General features: G+C 38.1%; 1 protein-coding gene across 1 annotated transcript; it reads left to right on the top strand.

Annotated features, from left to right (window-relative positions):
- Positions 1 to 105: 105 nt before the first annotated feature.
- Positions 106 to 8,177, top strand: hapln4 (hyaluronan and proteoglycan link protein 4). Its single transcript, XM_042005319.1, has 7 exons — positions 106 to 290; positions 1,318 to 1,450; positions 3,494 to 3,683; positions 3,926 to 4,098; positions 4,180 to 4,295; positions 5,014 to 5,200; positions 6,893 to 8,177. The coding sequence occupies exons 1-7, from the start codon at positions 288 to 290 to the stop codon at positions 7,282 to 7,284; spliced, it is 1,194 nt and encodes a 397-aa protein (XP_041861253.1). The 5' UTR covers positions 106 to 287; the 3' UTR covers positions 7,285 to 8,177.
- The last annotated feature ends 9,858 nt before the right edge of the window (positions 8,178 to 18,035 follow it).

The following is an 18,035-nucleotide window of genomic DNA, read 5'->3' as shown; positions in this document are numbered from 1 at the left end:
AGTTGACTAAAATTATACTACGTTGACACTGACAGGCTAAAGTAATGCACAGACTCATTCCCATGCACACACACACCCACTCACACACAGTGAACAGTCAAATATGTGCTGCGTCACTAGAGCACTGCGGGAGTCACAAACACCAGTGATTCCCCTGCAGTATGAGAGAGCAGGATGGAGGAGGGGGGGGAGAGAGGTGAGTGCTGCTGCAGAACAACGTTTAACCCTGGGTGAGGACTAAAACGCTCCACAGCGGAACATCTGCTTCACGTCCCGTTGTCATAGTCATGGTAAGTTCAGATGACTTCTGTGCTCTGTTAGTATGGCTATGCTCTGCAGATCTCTGTTCTACATGACTGTGCAACTGCAGGGATGATCACTAACCTTGAGGGAAATGATGCAGGATAGAGCTGTTTATAGAGTGCAATGTACATGTAAACTAGCTGCTTTTAGCTCCTTAGCTTCACCTGAGCCCGAATTCATGGAAAGACTCTACACTGCAGCAATACTGTATCAAAAGAGCTGATTATTCATTGGTGATACTAATAATGCAGACCTCTACCAGTGCATGCAGTCTCTGCATACTTGTTGTTAAGGGAAATCTTTCATTGACAATGAAAAGAAAAACCATTGCACCTGAATATGTGTCAACAGTTATATTTTGCATGTGATCATCCATGTAGTTAACAGTGGACGTATATGCTGCATTATCACTGGGGTCACATGCTGAGTCAAACTGAGTTATTTGCAACTTTAGGGCTCTGTACATTAAATACACATTGACAGTTTTCTGCAAAGTAATCTCTCATGGAATTCTTGCAAAGGAACACACAGTGTCACAGTGTCAATGTATATCTGTGTAGTTTATTTTATTTTATTTTTTATGATGAAAGAAGGTTAAATGCTTAATGAACACACAGACACAGCAAGACAAAGCAGAGAGGGGTCATTCATCATCACCTTTAATTTTGTGTGTCTTAATTTATGTCATTAAAACAAATAAGTTTGTTGTCATTCATGTTTGTATGACCTTTGTTTCCAAATCTGCATTCTCCCAAAACTATCCAAATGCCTCCTGATCTTTTTCTAGATACTTTTCACTACAGATTTAAAAACAGAGTACCAACATAGTTTTAAGCTTTCCAGAGAGGACTATCCCTTATTTTATGCTGCACAGCTGTTGTACATAGCTTTCTTATTTTAAAGCATAGCCTTTTTTCTTTTCCTTCTGATCAGCTTTAATGCATTTTAACACCAAAATCTGGGGCTCTCTAGGCTTTAGCATCACTTAAATTCTGTCTTTGTCCTTTCCTGCAGTTTGGAAAACAGCGTCAGCCTTTGATCTTGGTTGGAACGTCCTTGTTGGTGTCTGTCTTGATCTCTGCCCTCTCAGTGTCTTCTCTGCCTGTGAACACAGAAAAGGGAAGGAGAAAAGTGGTGCATGTTCTCGGTGAGGACTTTTTGATCTTTCATGTCTAACTGATGAGGAGGAGAAGTCTTTATATTCACTGATCTGAGACTCAATGTGCTCAAATGCATATAGAGTGATGCAATTAAACTTTCTGCAGAAGTACTTTTTCCATTACAGTGACATTTCTAAAAAGCGGTACAGTTTCAGTAGGCTTGCTGGATCACCAGAGACATATTTACTTACAAAAGCACGTAGATGTTCATAGCTTCTTTGAAAAAACAGGAAAAATATTATCTTTAAAACATCTTCTGGGCCATTATGGGTTGTTTTTAAGGGTCCAAGCAAATGACTGATAAGGCTGCTGTTGAAAGATCTGTTGGATTGTTAAAATCCAAGCCCCAACCATTTGATTCAAGAAAAATACATAATATGGGGTTCAAACTAATGATTGAAACAGACCATGCTGGGTTTATTCATCTGAGGCTAAAAGAGAAACATTTGTTATTTTCTGCAACTCTGTTAAAGAGTTGTGCCATTCTGGGAATATAACCAAAAACAAAATGTAGTGATTTGAAAATAATTGGAACCACCTGGATAGTTAAAGTAGATCAAAGACAACTTAATGCAGTGTAATGCTCAAAATTATTTTAGTATTTCAAACAACTGTGGTATATTAAAAGAGGAAATCAATGTGTTTTCCCTGAGGGAACAAAACAAAACAAACAAAAAATTAACAAATAAATAAATAATAATGAAAAAAAAAATTCATTAAATTTATTAGTGCAAGTTCAGTAAAAACATCCACAATCATGCGTCTCGATGAGGATGGACAACTGTGAACATGGACTGTTAATGTGAAAGGATATATTGCTTATAGGTTTTAGGAAAGGATTGCTTATTTTAGCAAGACCATGCCAACTGCATTCTGCATGTTGTGTCACAGGCTCAGATCAAAAGTCCAGTTTTTACCTTCAGTCTAAATTTTTTTGCTTTAATTTTTATCTAAACGAGTTAATTGATTCATTCTGCTGTTTAACTTTACACTGTGTTTTTTTGGAAACAGGGTTGTAAAACAGACAATATTATATGGCTGGGTAGTCTAACAACTTTGAATTTTATTTGAAGTGTTATATGCACATGACTCATTTTGCATTTACCTTGGAAAATACATACATAAACAGACATGAAACCTGATCTGCCAGGTTTGACTTTTGTTAAAATTAATTTCCACCTTCACAGATGTCTCCAAACCTTAGCAAAGAGACAACCAAGCATTGTTAGCCTTATTATCTTTTAATAAAGCAGTGCAACTTTTGTGTTGAGGATAATGTGTTTGAAGTTGTGATTAAACATCCCGTTATGATTTCATGGCTGATAAACAAGTTTTCAGGGAGCAGTAAGCAGTGAAGGGACTAATTGCTGGCTGGCATAGATAATTGTAGGTGCTATTATCTGGTCACAGCATTGCAGAAAAGCCTCTTGTCGTTGCTCATTAAATGTTTATGTGCCAAGCAAATGTGTGCCAAACATGTAGATTTGATCTTGCCATTGTCCATTTGGATGAATAGTTAGGTTTAAATCATTTTGGTGAATTCAGTGTAAAGAGCTAGAGATTAGGTTTTAGCATGGATAGTTTGATGATAAATTTAGGCTGTGCACTAGGCCGTTTGGTGGAAAAAGAAAAGATATTTTCCATTGTTCATTTGCTGGATTATTTGGGGAGCATAGGTGTGACAGCACAAGGTAGCTATGAGATTAAACTTTGCAGCAATTTCTTTGATGTGTCTCTGACAGAGTATCAAACATTGATCTCTTGATCAGAGTTACAAGCACTGGAAGTGTTAAAGGTGAATTCAAACAGCACTGCACAGATGTAACTACATACAACTGATGGTTTTGAAGAGCTCCCCCATTTTATATCTGCACTATTCAGCACTTAATTATGTTAAATGAGGGTGAAGATAGCAGCTTATGTCAATAATAATGATTAAAAAAAAAAAACTTAATCAGAGGAAATATTTTCTCCATATTACTAAGTAAATGCTCCATGTTGAGACTGAGCCTTCCTTTTCCTTCCCTCAGAGGATGACACTGGAGCTGTGATTGTGCAGACAGCACCTGGTAAGGTGGTGACCCATCGAGGTGGCTCCATCACTCTGCCCTGCAGATTCCATCATGAGCCAGAAAGCACCGATCCCAATCGCATTCGGATTAAATGGACCAAAGTGACTGACGCTCTGCAGTTTGAGGACGTCTTCGTGGCACTCGGAAAGTAAATTCTGCATCCTTTATTTTTCAGTTATTTTAGTTTGAAGCTAACTAACATTATATAATTAAAAGGTTTATTTGTTATCACTACTGGATATTATTTTCCACACGTTCTAAAATAGTCTTCATCTTTTCATGAGCCCATAAAGTAAGGTGTGCCATGCAGAGTTCATGCTAGCAGAGCTGGGTTACTACTCTCACCAATCAACGGTTTTAAGGGACTATGTGTCTATTAAATGTCCCCAGGCAGCAGCGGGTGTTTGGCTTGTACAGAGGGCGTGTGTTTTTGGAGCAGGCAGGACCAGGAGACGCCTCAGTTATTATTCAAAATGTCACACTGGAGGACTATGGACGGTATGAGTGTGAAGTCACTAATGACATGGAGGATGATACAGGATTTGTCAACCTTGATTTAGAAGGTCAGGAGACATGGATTCAGCATAATTTTGAATTAACTATAATGCACTTTAACAATAATGGTGTGTTTCTGTCACCTGCAGGGGTGGTTTTTCCCTACTACCCCCATGATGGGCGCTATAAACTCAACTACCACCAGGCCGAGGATGCCTGCAAACACCAGGACGCCATCCTGGCCTCTCATTCTCAACTGCACAAAGTGAGTTAATCTTCTTTTACGTCAGGCATGAGCAGTTTGTCTTGTTCAGTGCAGATTAAGGAGAGTAGGAGGACATCACTAATCACACCTTTCATTGTACATTTAGGGCATTCTTCAAGGTGTACCTAATTCTGAGTCAGAAATTATGCAATATGTACATGAACAGAAGTGAAATTTTAATTTAGTTTGGTCTGTGTTTCTTGAGGGTTTGTTACTGATTAGGTACAATTTTAGTAATTGTGTAATATGTAACGTGGTGTTTATATATGTATGTGTATGTATGTGTGTATGTATGTATATATATGTATGTATATATGTATATGTGTGTATGTGTATATGTGTATGTATATATGTATGTATATGTATATATATATGTGTGGATGTGTATGTATGTATATATATATATATATATATGTTCTTTTTTTTCTCTCTCTCTACCATTTTAGTAATTCTGTGCGCGTGTGTTCATAACATGTTTTTATAATATTTTATTATTAACCAGGTAGCCTTGTAAGCTCTGGCCAGGGACTGCGGGTGAAAATTGGCCTTTTGGCTAACCCTGGCATATTTACACTGATTTGTATCTTTGTTTCTTAATATGTGCTATCCTTGTTAAATTTAAAAAAAAGTAGAAATATGGTAGATAAAATAAATTCTTTGTAATCTTTGAGCCTTCAGTTTGACCTGCAGGCCTTTTGTACACTGTCTTCTTCTGCAGGCCTGGCTGGATGGACTAGACTGGTGTAATGCTGGATGGCTTGAGGATGGCTCAGTCCAGTACCCTATCTCTCATCCCAGAGATCAGTGTGGCCGTAAGGACACTCCAGCTGGTGTTCGTAACTATGGCTACAGGCACAAGGAGGATGAGCGCTATGATGCCTTCTGCTTCACTTCCAAACTCAATGGTGAGAAATAGAAACAAGCTCCATGATTTTACAAGTTGATACAAATGATCAAACTAATATTCAGCATGCGAGTGGATGACTGGAGGAAAGCAAAGCACTGGCAGAGTTTAGCTTTGCTTTGTTTTGCTTCTGTATAGTAAGAGGATGTATCTGGGGTGTTTGACAACAAGGAAACGAGGCCCAGTTCTCTGATCTCCACCTGTTATCTTGCAGGCCTAAGGCCACTGGATTTAAATCAGGCTATTTAGACTCAGTCCTGCAAGGACCACAGTGTCTTCCGGGTGCCAGGCATTGCCTTTCATCTCCCAGTCCTTTGATTTACATCACATTCCCAAAGAGAGTGTGCACACGCCACCTTCAGGTTAATCAGCCTGAAGAAACTTGGGAAAGTAGGAGGCTGGGTTAGTTTTCACTGCATCAAAGTTCTGTACAGTCCCAGGGGCGAGCAAAATATGACATGATCTGCATATATGAAAAGGAGATGGTGTAATATGTCACTTGGTGGTAGGTATTTTTAATTTAAAAATGCTGATTATTATCACAATGATTGCAATTTTAGGTAATATACTTAATTATTTTCTTCCAGAGTTCAATAACAAAATTAACACCATTGTCTCATTCATCAAAATCATTATGCTTCTGACTTATATGATAGGAAGAAAGATAATTTTTATAAGAGGGTTGTTGGCCAGACTTGTCTTACCAAGGACCAGGCAAATGACCTTAGAGATTGTACAGAAGACAAGCTTGTTTTCATATTTGCTTACTCCTTTAAAGGAGTGACCATATTAGTGAGACAGATTTCCAATTTAGAAAAATATCATCTCAAATCTGCATTTTTCTCATTGGTGTTTAATAGAACATTGAAATCATGCATTCTAAAAACCATGAAAGAAAAAAAAAATTACAATGGTCAGTATTTTTATAAAATTGTGCTAACTTTCCAAAAGAATTTTTGGCTCAGTAAGAAAAAAGTCATTTGACAGAAACCTTCCACAACTGCTCATTGCTTCCCCTGTGTGTTAATTACTGTGAACAGTCTGTTTTGGGAAAGAGGTGTCAGCAGTGGTCCTGACCGATACTGTGCCTCAGTCCAGCTGGAAGGCTTTTAGTAAGCGTCCCTCGGGGAAATATAAGACAATATTCTGCCTCTCTAATAGTCACAAGTCGCATAAACAAGCATAAAATCAATAGCTGAGTCAAGTGCAAACATGTGGTTACGACATGATTTTCATAAGCTGTTTTTGAGGGGAACTAAGTTTTGGTTACCTAGTTTAAAGCAAGTGTTGCTTTTTCTTAACAGAGATTTGTTTTATTGGTCTCTGTTCACACAATTCAAACTGGCCAGTTCCTTTAATATTGCCAGGAAACATGGCTCCTGGAGGAGAAATGAAAGCAAAGAGTGAAGCTTTTTGACAGTTATTTTGAGTTAGTTTATTGTCTGACACTGTATTGCCTTTCGATTTTAAGCTGCAGCCCAGGCAGTTGTTGGATTGATTTGATATTCTGAGCACAAGCTGACACAGAGGCCAGGAAAACAGAATATCTGCCCCTCAGGGCACAGCTTTTCTCAGAGGAATCCCTCTCTCTTTCCTTACACTTTGATTTTTCTGGACAATGCATTGGCTGACTTTTCCCTCCACTCTGTTACATGATCATACAACTCTTCTTTTTTTCTTCACGTACCTGCAGGCAAAGTATACTTCCTCAAACGCTTCAAGAAGGTGAACTATGCAGAGGCGATGAAGGCATGCATTAGAGATGGCTCAATGGTGGCCAAAGTTGGTCAACTGTATGCAGCATGGAAGTTTCAGCTTCTGGATCGCTGTGAAGCCGGCTGGCTGGAAGATGGTAGCATCCGGTACCCCATAGTCAACCCTCGCGCTCGTTGTGGAGGATCCCAGCCGGGAGTCCGACACCTGGGCTTTCCTGATAAGAAATTCCGCCTTTATGGCGTCTACTGCTTCCGTAATAACAAGGATGAAACAGCAGGTGGTATTAAAGTGACAAAAAACCCTACAGATAGATTATCGGGGTGGAAAAGCAGCAACAGCATCCCCATGAATGCTACAAGGGTGATTTAAAGTGTTGAGAGAGACAGCATGAAGATGATGCAATTTTAGATTCAGCTGCAAGTATCGTCTTGAAGTCAAACTCCATTCATCACTCAGTAAAGTAAAACACACATAGACAAGATACTCATCTGCAGATTTGTTGGAGAAAGGGAGTGATGCTGTTTAAAATTAAGGTTGACATGTTTATTAGGATTATTTTCCTCTCGTCTTCAGTCTGTCATCTTCAACAGAACATATCGGTCACATGGAAAATGGTAAGATTAAATAGCAGCTTGATCATCACTCAAGCACACATCAGATCAGGGAGTCTGCCATTAATATTCTTGTTTACATGTGTGTGAAAGATATCTTAGCATCCGCTGTGACGCCTGAGCTCTGATCCCAAGTCTGAGCCAGAATCTCAGTGCCAGTGTGAAAACATTAATAATTAACTGAGGTGGGATGATATGCCTGATTGTATGGAAAAAATCCAAGATGCCCTCTATGTTTTCAGTGTGACTGTGTGGGTCTGTGTTTCATACTTGGTTAGCAGCTCTCTTGCTAAATGTTCTTGTCTACTAAGACCTGGCAATTCTAGCAGGCCAAGATTGCCAGATTGAGCAGGCCAAGTAATAAATATTGCACTAGCTCTTAAGTCGTTGCACTTTAAATGCAAAGAGCTTCATTTTATGGAAGCATATTAGATCAACTTAGGCATGCATGTATTGTTTGGCTGACAGTAGTTGCTGGGGCTGAATTAAACAAAAGTACAAAGCTACAATAGTTGTTTACTCCACATACTGTACTTCTAGGCTAACAGAGGCATCAACTACACCATCAACAGTCATTACAAAGTAGGTTTGCAGCTATGCAATGGATGAATGTTTTAGGAGAAATAAAAGTCTCAAAGTTGTTTATTTGAACATGTGTTCTGTGTATTTATTTTTTTTGTAAGATGACATGTATCTCAGTTTGGTTGAGAATTTAATGTGAAGCACATACAAGATGCATTATACAGGTCATGAGCTAAAGTAGGAGCAGATGTGACAAGATATTTAATTTCCTTCATTAAAGGGCCTTTTAGTACCACTGGTGATACCATAACTGTTATTTTATCAAAAATACTAACCCTCTTTATTATCTACTTTGTCCCTGTACATGCTCAGTGCATATTGTTTGCTGGTATGCCGCCAGTGAATCCTCCAGGAACAGGTGAAGCACACGAAGAAGTGTATAAACAGTTATGCCAATAGTGGAGTTGGTTCTTATGTGAATATAAAGTTAAAAAGCAAACACAATTTTGGCTAAAGGGTCCATTTATATTTAGTTTCAAATGCAAAGGCATCCAACTGCAGCCAACAATGACTTAAAACTTCCCATTTTGGTATTCATTTTACATCTTCTGAGAGAAAGTGATGTGAACATGCATTGCTTAGAATACGATATGACACCCAATGAAACAATATGGTACGATGCATTGGTACAATATATTTAATTATACTCTTGGGGAAGTTTGTCTTGGACTGAAACACAGTTAACAAATATCTTTACAGTTACAAAGGACACTCAATGTTGATGGTCTTACAAGGCCATTTGAAAGGACACACATTCCCTGCACATCAATATTAAAACACCCTGATGACATTTACATCACATGGACCTAACATGACTTACATATGCTCAAAGAGCTCTACAGTAGGACATGTGATACAAAGGGAATACCATTAGTTTTAAGCATTTTTGGCTATTTAAAAAATACATTGGATCATAACTTTATACTCATTGTGGTGCAAGATTTCAAGTTCAGGCATCACTGTTATTGTTTCAGTATATTCGGACTTGAACATGAGTGTCTATACTTAATTTAATTTTATTCCATATAACCATATTTCCTCCATCCATTTACCACCTCTTATCTGGGGTCGGGTCACGGGGGCAGTAGCCTAAATAGCCTTAATAGAGAAGCCAAGACTTCCCTCTGCTCTGCCATTTCTTCCAGCCCCCCTGTAGGAGCCCCAAGATGTTCCCAGTCCAGCTGAGACATGTAGTCCCTCCAGCATGTCACCCAGATGACTAAGCTTCTCACCCAATCTCTAAGGGAGAGCCCAGCCACCCTGCAGAGGAAACTATTTCACTAAAAATAACATCTCTGTCATGATGGCTGTGAAGGATGACTCAGGAATTCCCAAAATCATAGGCATTCATAATCTGGGAACTACGAATGGCTTGTTTGCTCCAGTCTCTTAATGTCAAGCTGTTTCAATAACGAAGTGAACTGTTACAGTTGCTGGAGGTACTGAAGCAAAAGCCCAGATATCCTCACAGAAAGAAGATGTCAATTGGGAACAATATATAACACAATTTATCCAAATCCATGTAGCAGTCATTGAGAGATTTCATATAAAAACACAAAATGCCAACCACATGGATAGTAGATGGAAAAAAAGTCTAAGGATCAATAAAGATAGTCTTTGTTGGATCATGTAGATCGGCCTTATATTTATGACCAACAGTACAGTCATCTGCTGGTGTGGATAAATCTTAGATGATACACATAGTCGTATATGACATGAGACTTGACATAATCAGTGTGCCTTGGGACATTTCTTTTGCATTATTGACATTATTAATAGCTATAAATGAATTATGTGAGCAGGAGCCACTGACTCATGTGTTTGAGTGTTTGCCAGTGTATGAATCTGAACAGCAAACGCTCTGAGTGGGAGCATGTTGGTGTTTTGCCAACACAACGGAACAAACCATGTCATTGCCATGGCAACCAGGAGCATGTAACACAGTCAAGTTCACAATGAGTCCAACAGCATGAAATAAATACAAACTTTGGGTGTAAAAAATGGCTGCGTATTTAGAGATTTGTTCCAACATTTACAGTCACAACCACTAGAATTATAAAATATATCCTACTTGATACACCATGGTATTTATTGGGAATGACTTCTGCCTTTTAATATGAAGGAAGTAAACATTTCTCTAAGTGTTCAGGATTGTGAGGCTATTTGATATTCACTCAGCATGACATTTAAACTGCAAACTGCATCTTATGTAAAATTAAAGCAGACAGTAGGCTCGATTTTTACTGCCAGCTCTTTGGCAAGCAGAAATAAAATGCATGCAGTATGCTTTTGTTTGCACGAATAACGACAACAGTCACCACACATTAGGCCAATTCAACAATCAAATCAACACTTTCCACAGATGGTGAACTCAACAATTCAATCCTCTTGAGGAGCAACATTAAAGCTTAATTAAAGCTTCTTAACAATCACTTAACTCATTAAGCATCTGAGGCAAAGACAGACAGAATGAACAGATACAGTAGGTAGGAGGCAGTGCTGCAACAGAACATCACAATAAAGTGACTGAGTCCTTTAAGCAAGTTTGCTCAGAAGATGACAAGGCTGTCTTCATCTCATTGAGCTGTATAATCTTTTCATCTGAGCTTTAAATGAAATTAAGTGACCTTACCACAACAGAGAACTGCTACACAACGTGGAATAAAGAGTGATGGGACAGCTCTCATTTATCAGCCTGACAGAGGTCAGGACCTGCAAAGAGCACCGAGATGGAGGCAGAGGAAGGCTAAAGTGATGAAAAAGTGAGACAAGCAACAAAATGAAACAATGCTGGTCAAATATATTGATGGAAAAAAAAGAGATAAAATGGGCAAAAAATTTTATTCAAGGGATGGCATTCGTTCACCATACAGGTGTCTGTGTTTGAGTCTTAAATCTTTTCTCTTCATGGCTTGTCAAACTATTTTCTGATTTTACAGTGTTTCCTAACTTTTACCAAACCCACAAATCATTTCATGGCAGATATTACCAATTGTCGCATGTTTATCACAGGTGCACCTCATACCTTTAATGATGGCATCGCTTCATTTACCCTTTAAAACCTACAGTATCATAGAACAAGTCTGCATCATTACACTACATCATTCACATGTTTGAATGATGTAGTGTAATTTTTTGGAGTATTTTAATTTGCTATTCATCAATACAACCCTTATGTTTCATATTTTGATAATCTGTATGAATGTAGTCCATACTAACTAAATAAAATGCAAAAAAGGGCAATACCAAAAGAAAAAGAGGGGGAAAAAAAGAATCTGCAGTTTATTTTACACATAATTTTCTAAATACAGATGTACCAAAGATTTATCCCTCAAAATTATAAATGTAAAAAGTTGGACAAAGTCCTTTCAAACCACACTAAATTTACTTTGAGTTTGTTCACAACTTAGTTATTGAGGACAGAACAGCAAAAGATTAGAGAAACGTTGCCTGGTTTGATGAGTCTGCTGCAGTATTCAGATGGCTGGGTCAGAATTAGGTGTAAACAGCATGAAAGCATGGATCCACACTGCCGTGTATCAATGGTTCAGACTGCTGGTTGTAGTGTGATGGGTTGGGGATATTTTTGGCACATTTTAGGCACCTTAGTAACGACTGATAACTGTTTAAATACCACAGCCTACCTATTTGTTGCTGACCATGTCCATCTCTTTATGAGCAGAGTGTACCATCTTCTGAAGGCTACTTCCGGTAGGATAACGCACCACATCACAAAGCTCAAATCATCTCCAACTGGTTTCTTGAACATGACAATGAGTTCATTGTACTCCTGTGGCATCTACAGGTACCAGATCTTAACCCAGTAGAGCACATTGGGATGTGGTGGATCAGGAGATTCTCATAATGTATGTTTAGTTGACAAATCTACAGCAACTGTGTGATTCTATCATGTTATCATGTTATGGAGCAAAATATCTGAGGAATGTTTCCAGCACCTTGTTGAATCTATGCCACAAAGATTTAAGGCAGGTCTGAAGGCAAAAGGGGGTTCGGCTAGCAAGGTGGACCCATTAAAGTGGCAGATGAGTGCATACATGTAACCTGTATGTGATAAGATTGTATTAGATGATAAATATAACACCTTTTGGGGGAAAATATTTGTTAAACCACTGCAATTTCAGTTCAAACCAAGTTTCTAAGAATTTCTCCTAGTATCTTTTCTCAACTTCATGAGGTCAGGAGTTTAGGAAAATAACATGACTGTGAAATGCAACCAAGGCTGTTAGTTACACTTAAAAGATCATGTCCCCCATGTAAATATATCTGGTATGAAAATGGCCTGTGTGGTCACCATATGTAACTCTTATCTCTGTTTGTCACTGACAGTTGCAGATTCACAAACACTCAATATGTTAGAATAAAAACAGTCCTCCATAAAGAACTCAGAGAATAATTTCAGACACAGTCAAGGACTTTTGTGACTTTATCCAACACATTTGTTCACAGCAGACTTTCCACTTAGTGGTCTGGTTTTTGAGTGTATTGGTTTAGTTTCATGGTTTACAAGGACATTTAATGAGATAAAGTAAATAAATTATTCTAACTGTGATTTCACTACTGTGACAGGTCAAAATATGTGTCTATCCCAAGTTCCGCTCCACTCAAGATGATCCTAGATCTCCTTAACAGACTTATTCCAGAGGTGTACCAGTTTTTACCTTTACCTGTACAATTTTTTTCTTTCATTTACTAACACTTGAAAGTTTGAGGTATACATATATAACTTAATCTAGATTTTTCCTGCACATTTGGGGTTTTAAACTAAACAAAGTGGGAAAGTAACTTTTAAGCTAACAATGTTAGTTTAACCCTTACATCCTTTACTGAAACTTAAATGCCAGAAAGGTGGCAACAGTAAAATGTGTAAATAATTCTATTTGAAATTACAAGCTTGAAACCTTATTTTAAATTGTGTTTTTATTAAGATCAGTAAGCTAGTGAAATCTGTCTCATATCTCTTTTTTAAATTCCTGAAAACATGATTATTTTACTTACTGTTTACACTGCAAATGAGAACAATTACATGCATAGGGTATTCACACTGGAATGAAGTTTTATCTTGCATTAGGCCTCAGTGTTGTGTCTGAACACACACAAACAAACTGTAAAGCCGTACACCAGTAGCCCTTGGGAAATGGTAAAAGAAATTATTCTGTCTCTCTAAGCGATCTCCCTTCATGCCTCATGCATGCCTCATCGCTGCTGCTGATGGATATTATACATTGATTTGTGTAGATGGGCAACTGGCTAAATTGTGAAAGGTTTCCCAAGTCGGAGGGGCATATGAAAAAGGCTGAACTGAGTTAATTGAAAGTGTTAGCCATCTAATGGAATGCACTAATAGATTGGAAGAGTTTGCCCTGTAATCTATAGATAACTGTTGAAAAGAAAAGTCTACTGGTTCCTTTCCATGGTAACATGCTATCATTCTCACACACCAAGAGAGAGAACCATAGTGCTTTACTCTGAAGCTTCTTTCAACTACCCAGGAAAATCAGGGTTAACGAAACAGTCGGAATATATATGTGCTGCTAGTGTGCATGCACTTTCAGACGGATGGATGAATGTGTGCCTGTCTGTCCTCTCGTATCTGTCAGGAAGAAATGACGGAAAGGAGGCAGCCTCAGCAGAAACACAAAGTCAAGGGAAAGGACGATGACTTAAAGGAAGCAGGGAAAGCAGCAGAGAGAATAAGAAGTGTGGAAGGGAGATACTGCTAGTGGGGAAAAAAGAGGTGTGTGGGAATGAAATTAGGGCAGAAAATAGGAGAAGAAGCTGGTAGAGATAGAGAAGCATCTGGAATGCAGAAAGGCATGGAATTGCAAGAAGGCTTGGGCCCTGCCTGGCATGCAGAAATTGGTTGGTCAGCAGGCTATTGTGGCTCTGCTGGGGATAGGAGGAACTGAATGGATGCAGAAGTATACAAACTAGTGAACCTTATCTCATTTCAGTCACAAAGGACACTCACAGTCCACGTCACGGTCTGTGTGCACTTTCCCTTTCATGGATCTTGAAGTAACTTTCTAGAGGAGGCATATGTAGAGAAACCAAACTTCTGACTTTAAAAATTGTTGATGTTCTTAAGTTGTGTGGATCTGATCAAATATTTAATTTTCATCTTTTATTCATTTTTTTATTTACTTCATATTCTATTACTTTTACATTTTGATTCTTTAGGTGTTATTTTAAAATGCTTATAAGCAAAAACTAATGCTTGTTAACATAAATACATGTACTAATGCCCGTGATTCTGTATGTTTGTCTCTTCATAGTTTCATACCATAATGCACAAAATGCAATGGTGGGAAACCCTGATCCTTGAGGTCCTGTAGATTTTTTATGTTTCCCTGCTCCAACACACCTGGTTCAAATTAAATCGATCCAACAGCTTATCAAGTTCTGAACAGTGACGGATAATTTTTAGTCATTTTTAGTCAGAGAAACGTAGAAACCAGAAAAGGACGACGACCGAAGTTCCCAAACTCTGGTTTAACGAACAAAATGTTTGTTCATCACCTATGAGTGTATATGTTAACATTCTCTCAACTATACGTATAGCAAATCCTGTGTTAAACATTTTACATATACTGTGCTGTACATTCATTTTTATCTGTACCGTTCTATCCATTACAGGTCGCGGGTAAGCTGGAGCCTATCCCAGCATTTTAACAGGTTAGAGGCAGGGTACACTCTGGACAAGTCATCAGTCCATCGCAGGGCCAACACAGAGGGAGACAAACAACCATTCACACACACAATCACTTAGAGTGAGCAATTAACCTGACATGTGTGTCTATGGACAGTGGGAGGAAGCTGGAGTACCTGGAGAGAGCCCACGCATACACGAGGAGAACATACAAACTCCACACAAAAAAAGACCACCGCCCCCAGGTTTGAACCTGCCCCCAGCTGAGGATCAAACCAGCGACCTTCTTGCTGTGAGGCTCTGGTGCTAACCACCACACCACCATGCAGCCTTTACTGTACATGATAACGCACAAATCTATTAGTGTTAATCAAAGACTTTATTTTGTGTTGTGACAGGACACTTTAGATCATACATTAACATTATTTTTTATGTTCACCCCTTTACAGTTTCACATGTTTAAATATATAATTATATTTAAATAAATATATCAAGAAATATATATGAACAAATTTTGTATGTTGTAACTTTCATATACTGTCATATATGTTAATTTTACATGTATACATGTGATTACAATCCCATATGTTGTCAGACAGACAGACAGATAGATAGATAGATAGATAGATAGATAGATAGATAGATAGATAGATAGATAGATAGCTATGGAGCATGAACTGGAGCATGTTGATTTATATCAGATTTAAATATACTTCAATATCTAAAATAATTTGAGTTCCTGTATAACATGAAGAATATATATCATTATTCAAATATGTTGTCTTCTAAATTAAAGTCATCTATTCAAAACAGCATTTAAGTGAAGTACTGAACAAAAGTATTACCAACTAAATCGTCTTTGAATAATTTCCATTACATTAAAAAAGGATCCCTGAAGACGATCATGCTATATGCTCATTTACAGGTTGACGTTTTTATTCTTTTGGTCATATTTTAAGTTATGTTTTAAAATAAGAATAATTTTTGTGGCCCACAAAGCACAACAGCTAGGTTAGGTTACTAATATCTAATGCAAGTAAGCCATCTTTCATGAATGGATGGCTTTTATATAAGAAGCAGTTTTTTTAAAATGGTGAAGGACAAATTCCTTTTGATTATGCCATAAAAAGTGAGGACTGACAGCTTACAGACACAGAAGGTAGAACAGCATGGTGCCGCAGCAGCAGTAAGTTATTCAGACCAGTTCGAAGAGAGTGAAAAAAATCCCTTGCTTGCTACTGAGATTAATCTAGAATAAAGATCAGGTAGGTGTTAAATATTTTATATTCAGATGCCGTCTCAATATTTAGGTTGCACATTTTTGGGTGGTTCATAAATGTACTTCTCATTAAATATGGAAAATTGTTTAAGATTCAATGTAGCTATGTTCTTACCCAAAGGTTGATTTGATTTACAGTATAAAGGAGAGGCCATCCTTTGTACAAAAACAAGACTCAATGACAGATGCCAAAGGACAATACAAAAGTTCAAAAACATGAAAATATGGGTACTCATCCTATCTAAAGCCAGGATAGTGCATAAAAATATTTATATATATATATATATATATATATATATATATATATATATATATATATATAAACTTGTCACCATAGGTTAACATCTGTTGGACTGTGAGAGACATACAAACTTGAGCCGGTAAACAGGTAATCCATAAACAATATCCAATCCACAAGTGTAATGGTCCAAACTGACTAAACTTTGTGGGCAAGGCAAGAGAGTAGGGTAACAGGCTGGTAAAGGTCGTCAACATGAAGGCAGAGTTCCAAAACATAGCCAAGCTAGGGTGAAGCAGAAAGCCATGAGAAAGAAAACAAGGTTAAGAAAAACCCCCCAAAAAACCCACACACACACACGAGATTCACAGGCTGGAGATCATAGGCATGTACGATGAGGATGGATTTTTTTCTTACCCAGGTAACATCGGGGTTAACCCTGGGTTTTCTGTACTACTAAGCTGGTTCACATCTTACTGGGATGAATCACCATGGAAACTTATTCTCTGGAGCAGGTTATGTTCGGGATAAAAGATCAATAAGTATAAAAGCACCAACTCCTGACCAATCAGTTCTCTTGGAAAATGGCCTTCCTATTTTTAGAAGATTCCATTGATGTTGGTGTGCGGATCGTAAGAGGAGCACTTACAAGAGAAAGAGTTTTTAGGCAAAGATAGATGCATCATTTTGATGAAGAAATAAAATCTTGACACCGACCGCTTTGAAGTATGTTTTTGTACTTTTCCTTGATTTGTTCCCAAGACCATTTAGCTCACTAAGATTGCATCTGAAATGATGGTTAATAATAATGTTTGCACATGGCATAACTCCTGAACCATAAATTTATGGAACGCAAAATTAATTGTGTAGTAACGGTGAGGCATTAATATACCAACATAACATGCTGAGCAACAAAATACTGAATGGAAATTATAAAGGAAGGACATGGAGAAAGTGCTTTGTCTGCCGTAACAAAGTGAAATTGGGTGATCAGAGTGCTGTCCATTTATATTGTCCCATAAATTAATATTTTATAATCTCATGTATTTACACATTAGCAGAGTTGGCAATTTTCTGCCAGTTTTCCTCCCTAGCTGTTGCTGCGGCAGCAGTGTTGCTTTTCACCTGGATGTTTAAATCTCTATTTCTGAAGAATAATTGTCTGCTCCTCAACAGCAAAGTATGCTGCTCTGTAGGGTTTCTCTATGTCTGGGATTGGTCAGACGCTGCTAATTTCACCTCTTTTATGTGAGTGCACACTAATGGAGATGGGAAAACCTGATGTTGAATTACTGAGTTGACAAGCAGCTTTGTCGTACTGCTTATCCAGATCCTGAATGTCTAGATAAATCAAAACCAGGTTACAGAGAGATATCTCGGTATTGCTAATCTTGCTTCCTTGTGCAGGCCTCAGGGCTACTTAATTCAGTCCTACGAGGACCGCAGTCTAGCAGGTTTTCCATGTATCCCTGCTCCAACACACCTGACTCAAAGTAATGAGTCATTATGATAGGCTGTTAGATCTATTTAATTTGATTCTGGGATCGAGTAGCCCTGCAGTAGACTAATGTTGGCTCGCTGAACAAGTGCCAACAAGCAATCTGATACTGGAGGAGTGACATGAGGAGGCTTAAGTGTGAGGGAGAACAGGTGATTAGCATGAGAGTGATCACAAGGCACAGGTGGGCCTAATCAGGAGCTGTGGCAAACAGAGCAGATCATGATGCAAACATACTAATTTTC

This window comes from Melanotaenia boesemani, chromosome 14 (assembly GCF_017639745.1).
Source record: "Melanotaenia boesemani isolate fMelBoe1 chromosome 14, fMelBoe1.pri, whole genome shotgun sequence".
Lineage (NCBI taxonomy): Eukaryota > Metazoa > Chordata > Actinopteri > Atheriniformes > Melanotaeniidae > Melanotaenia > Melanotaenia boesemani.
This window is presented reverse-complemented; position numbering and strand designations above follow the sequence as displayed.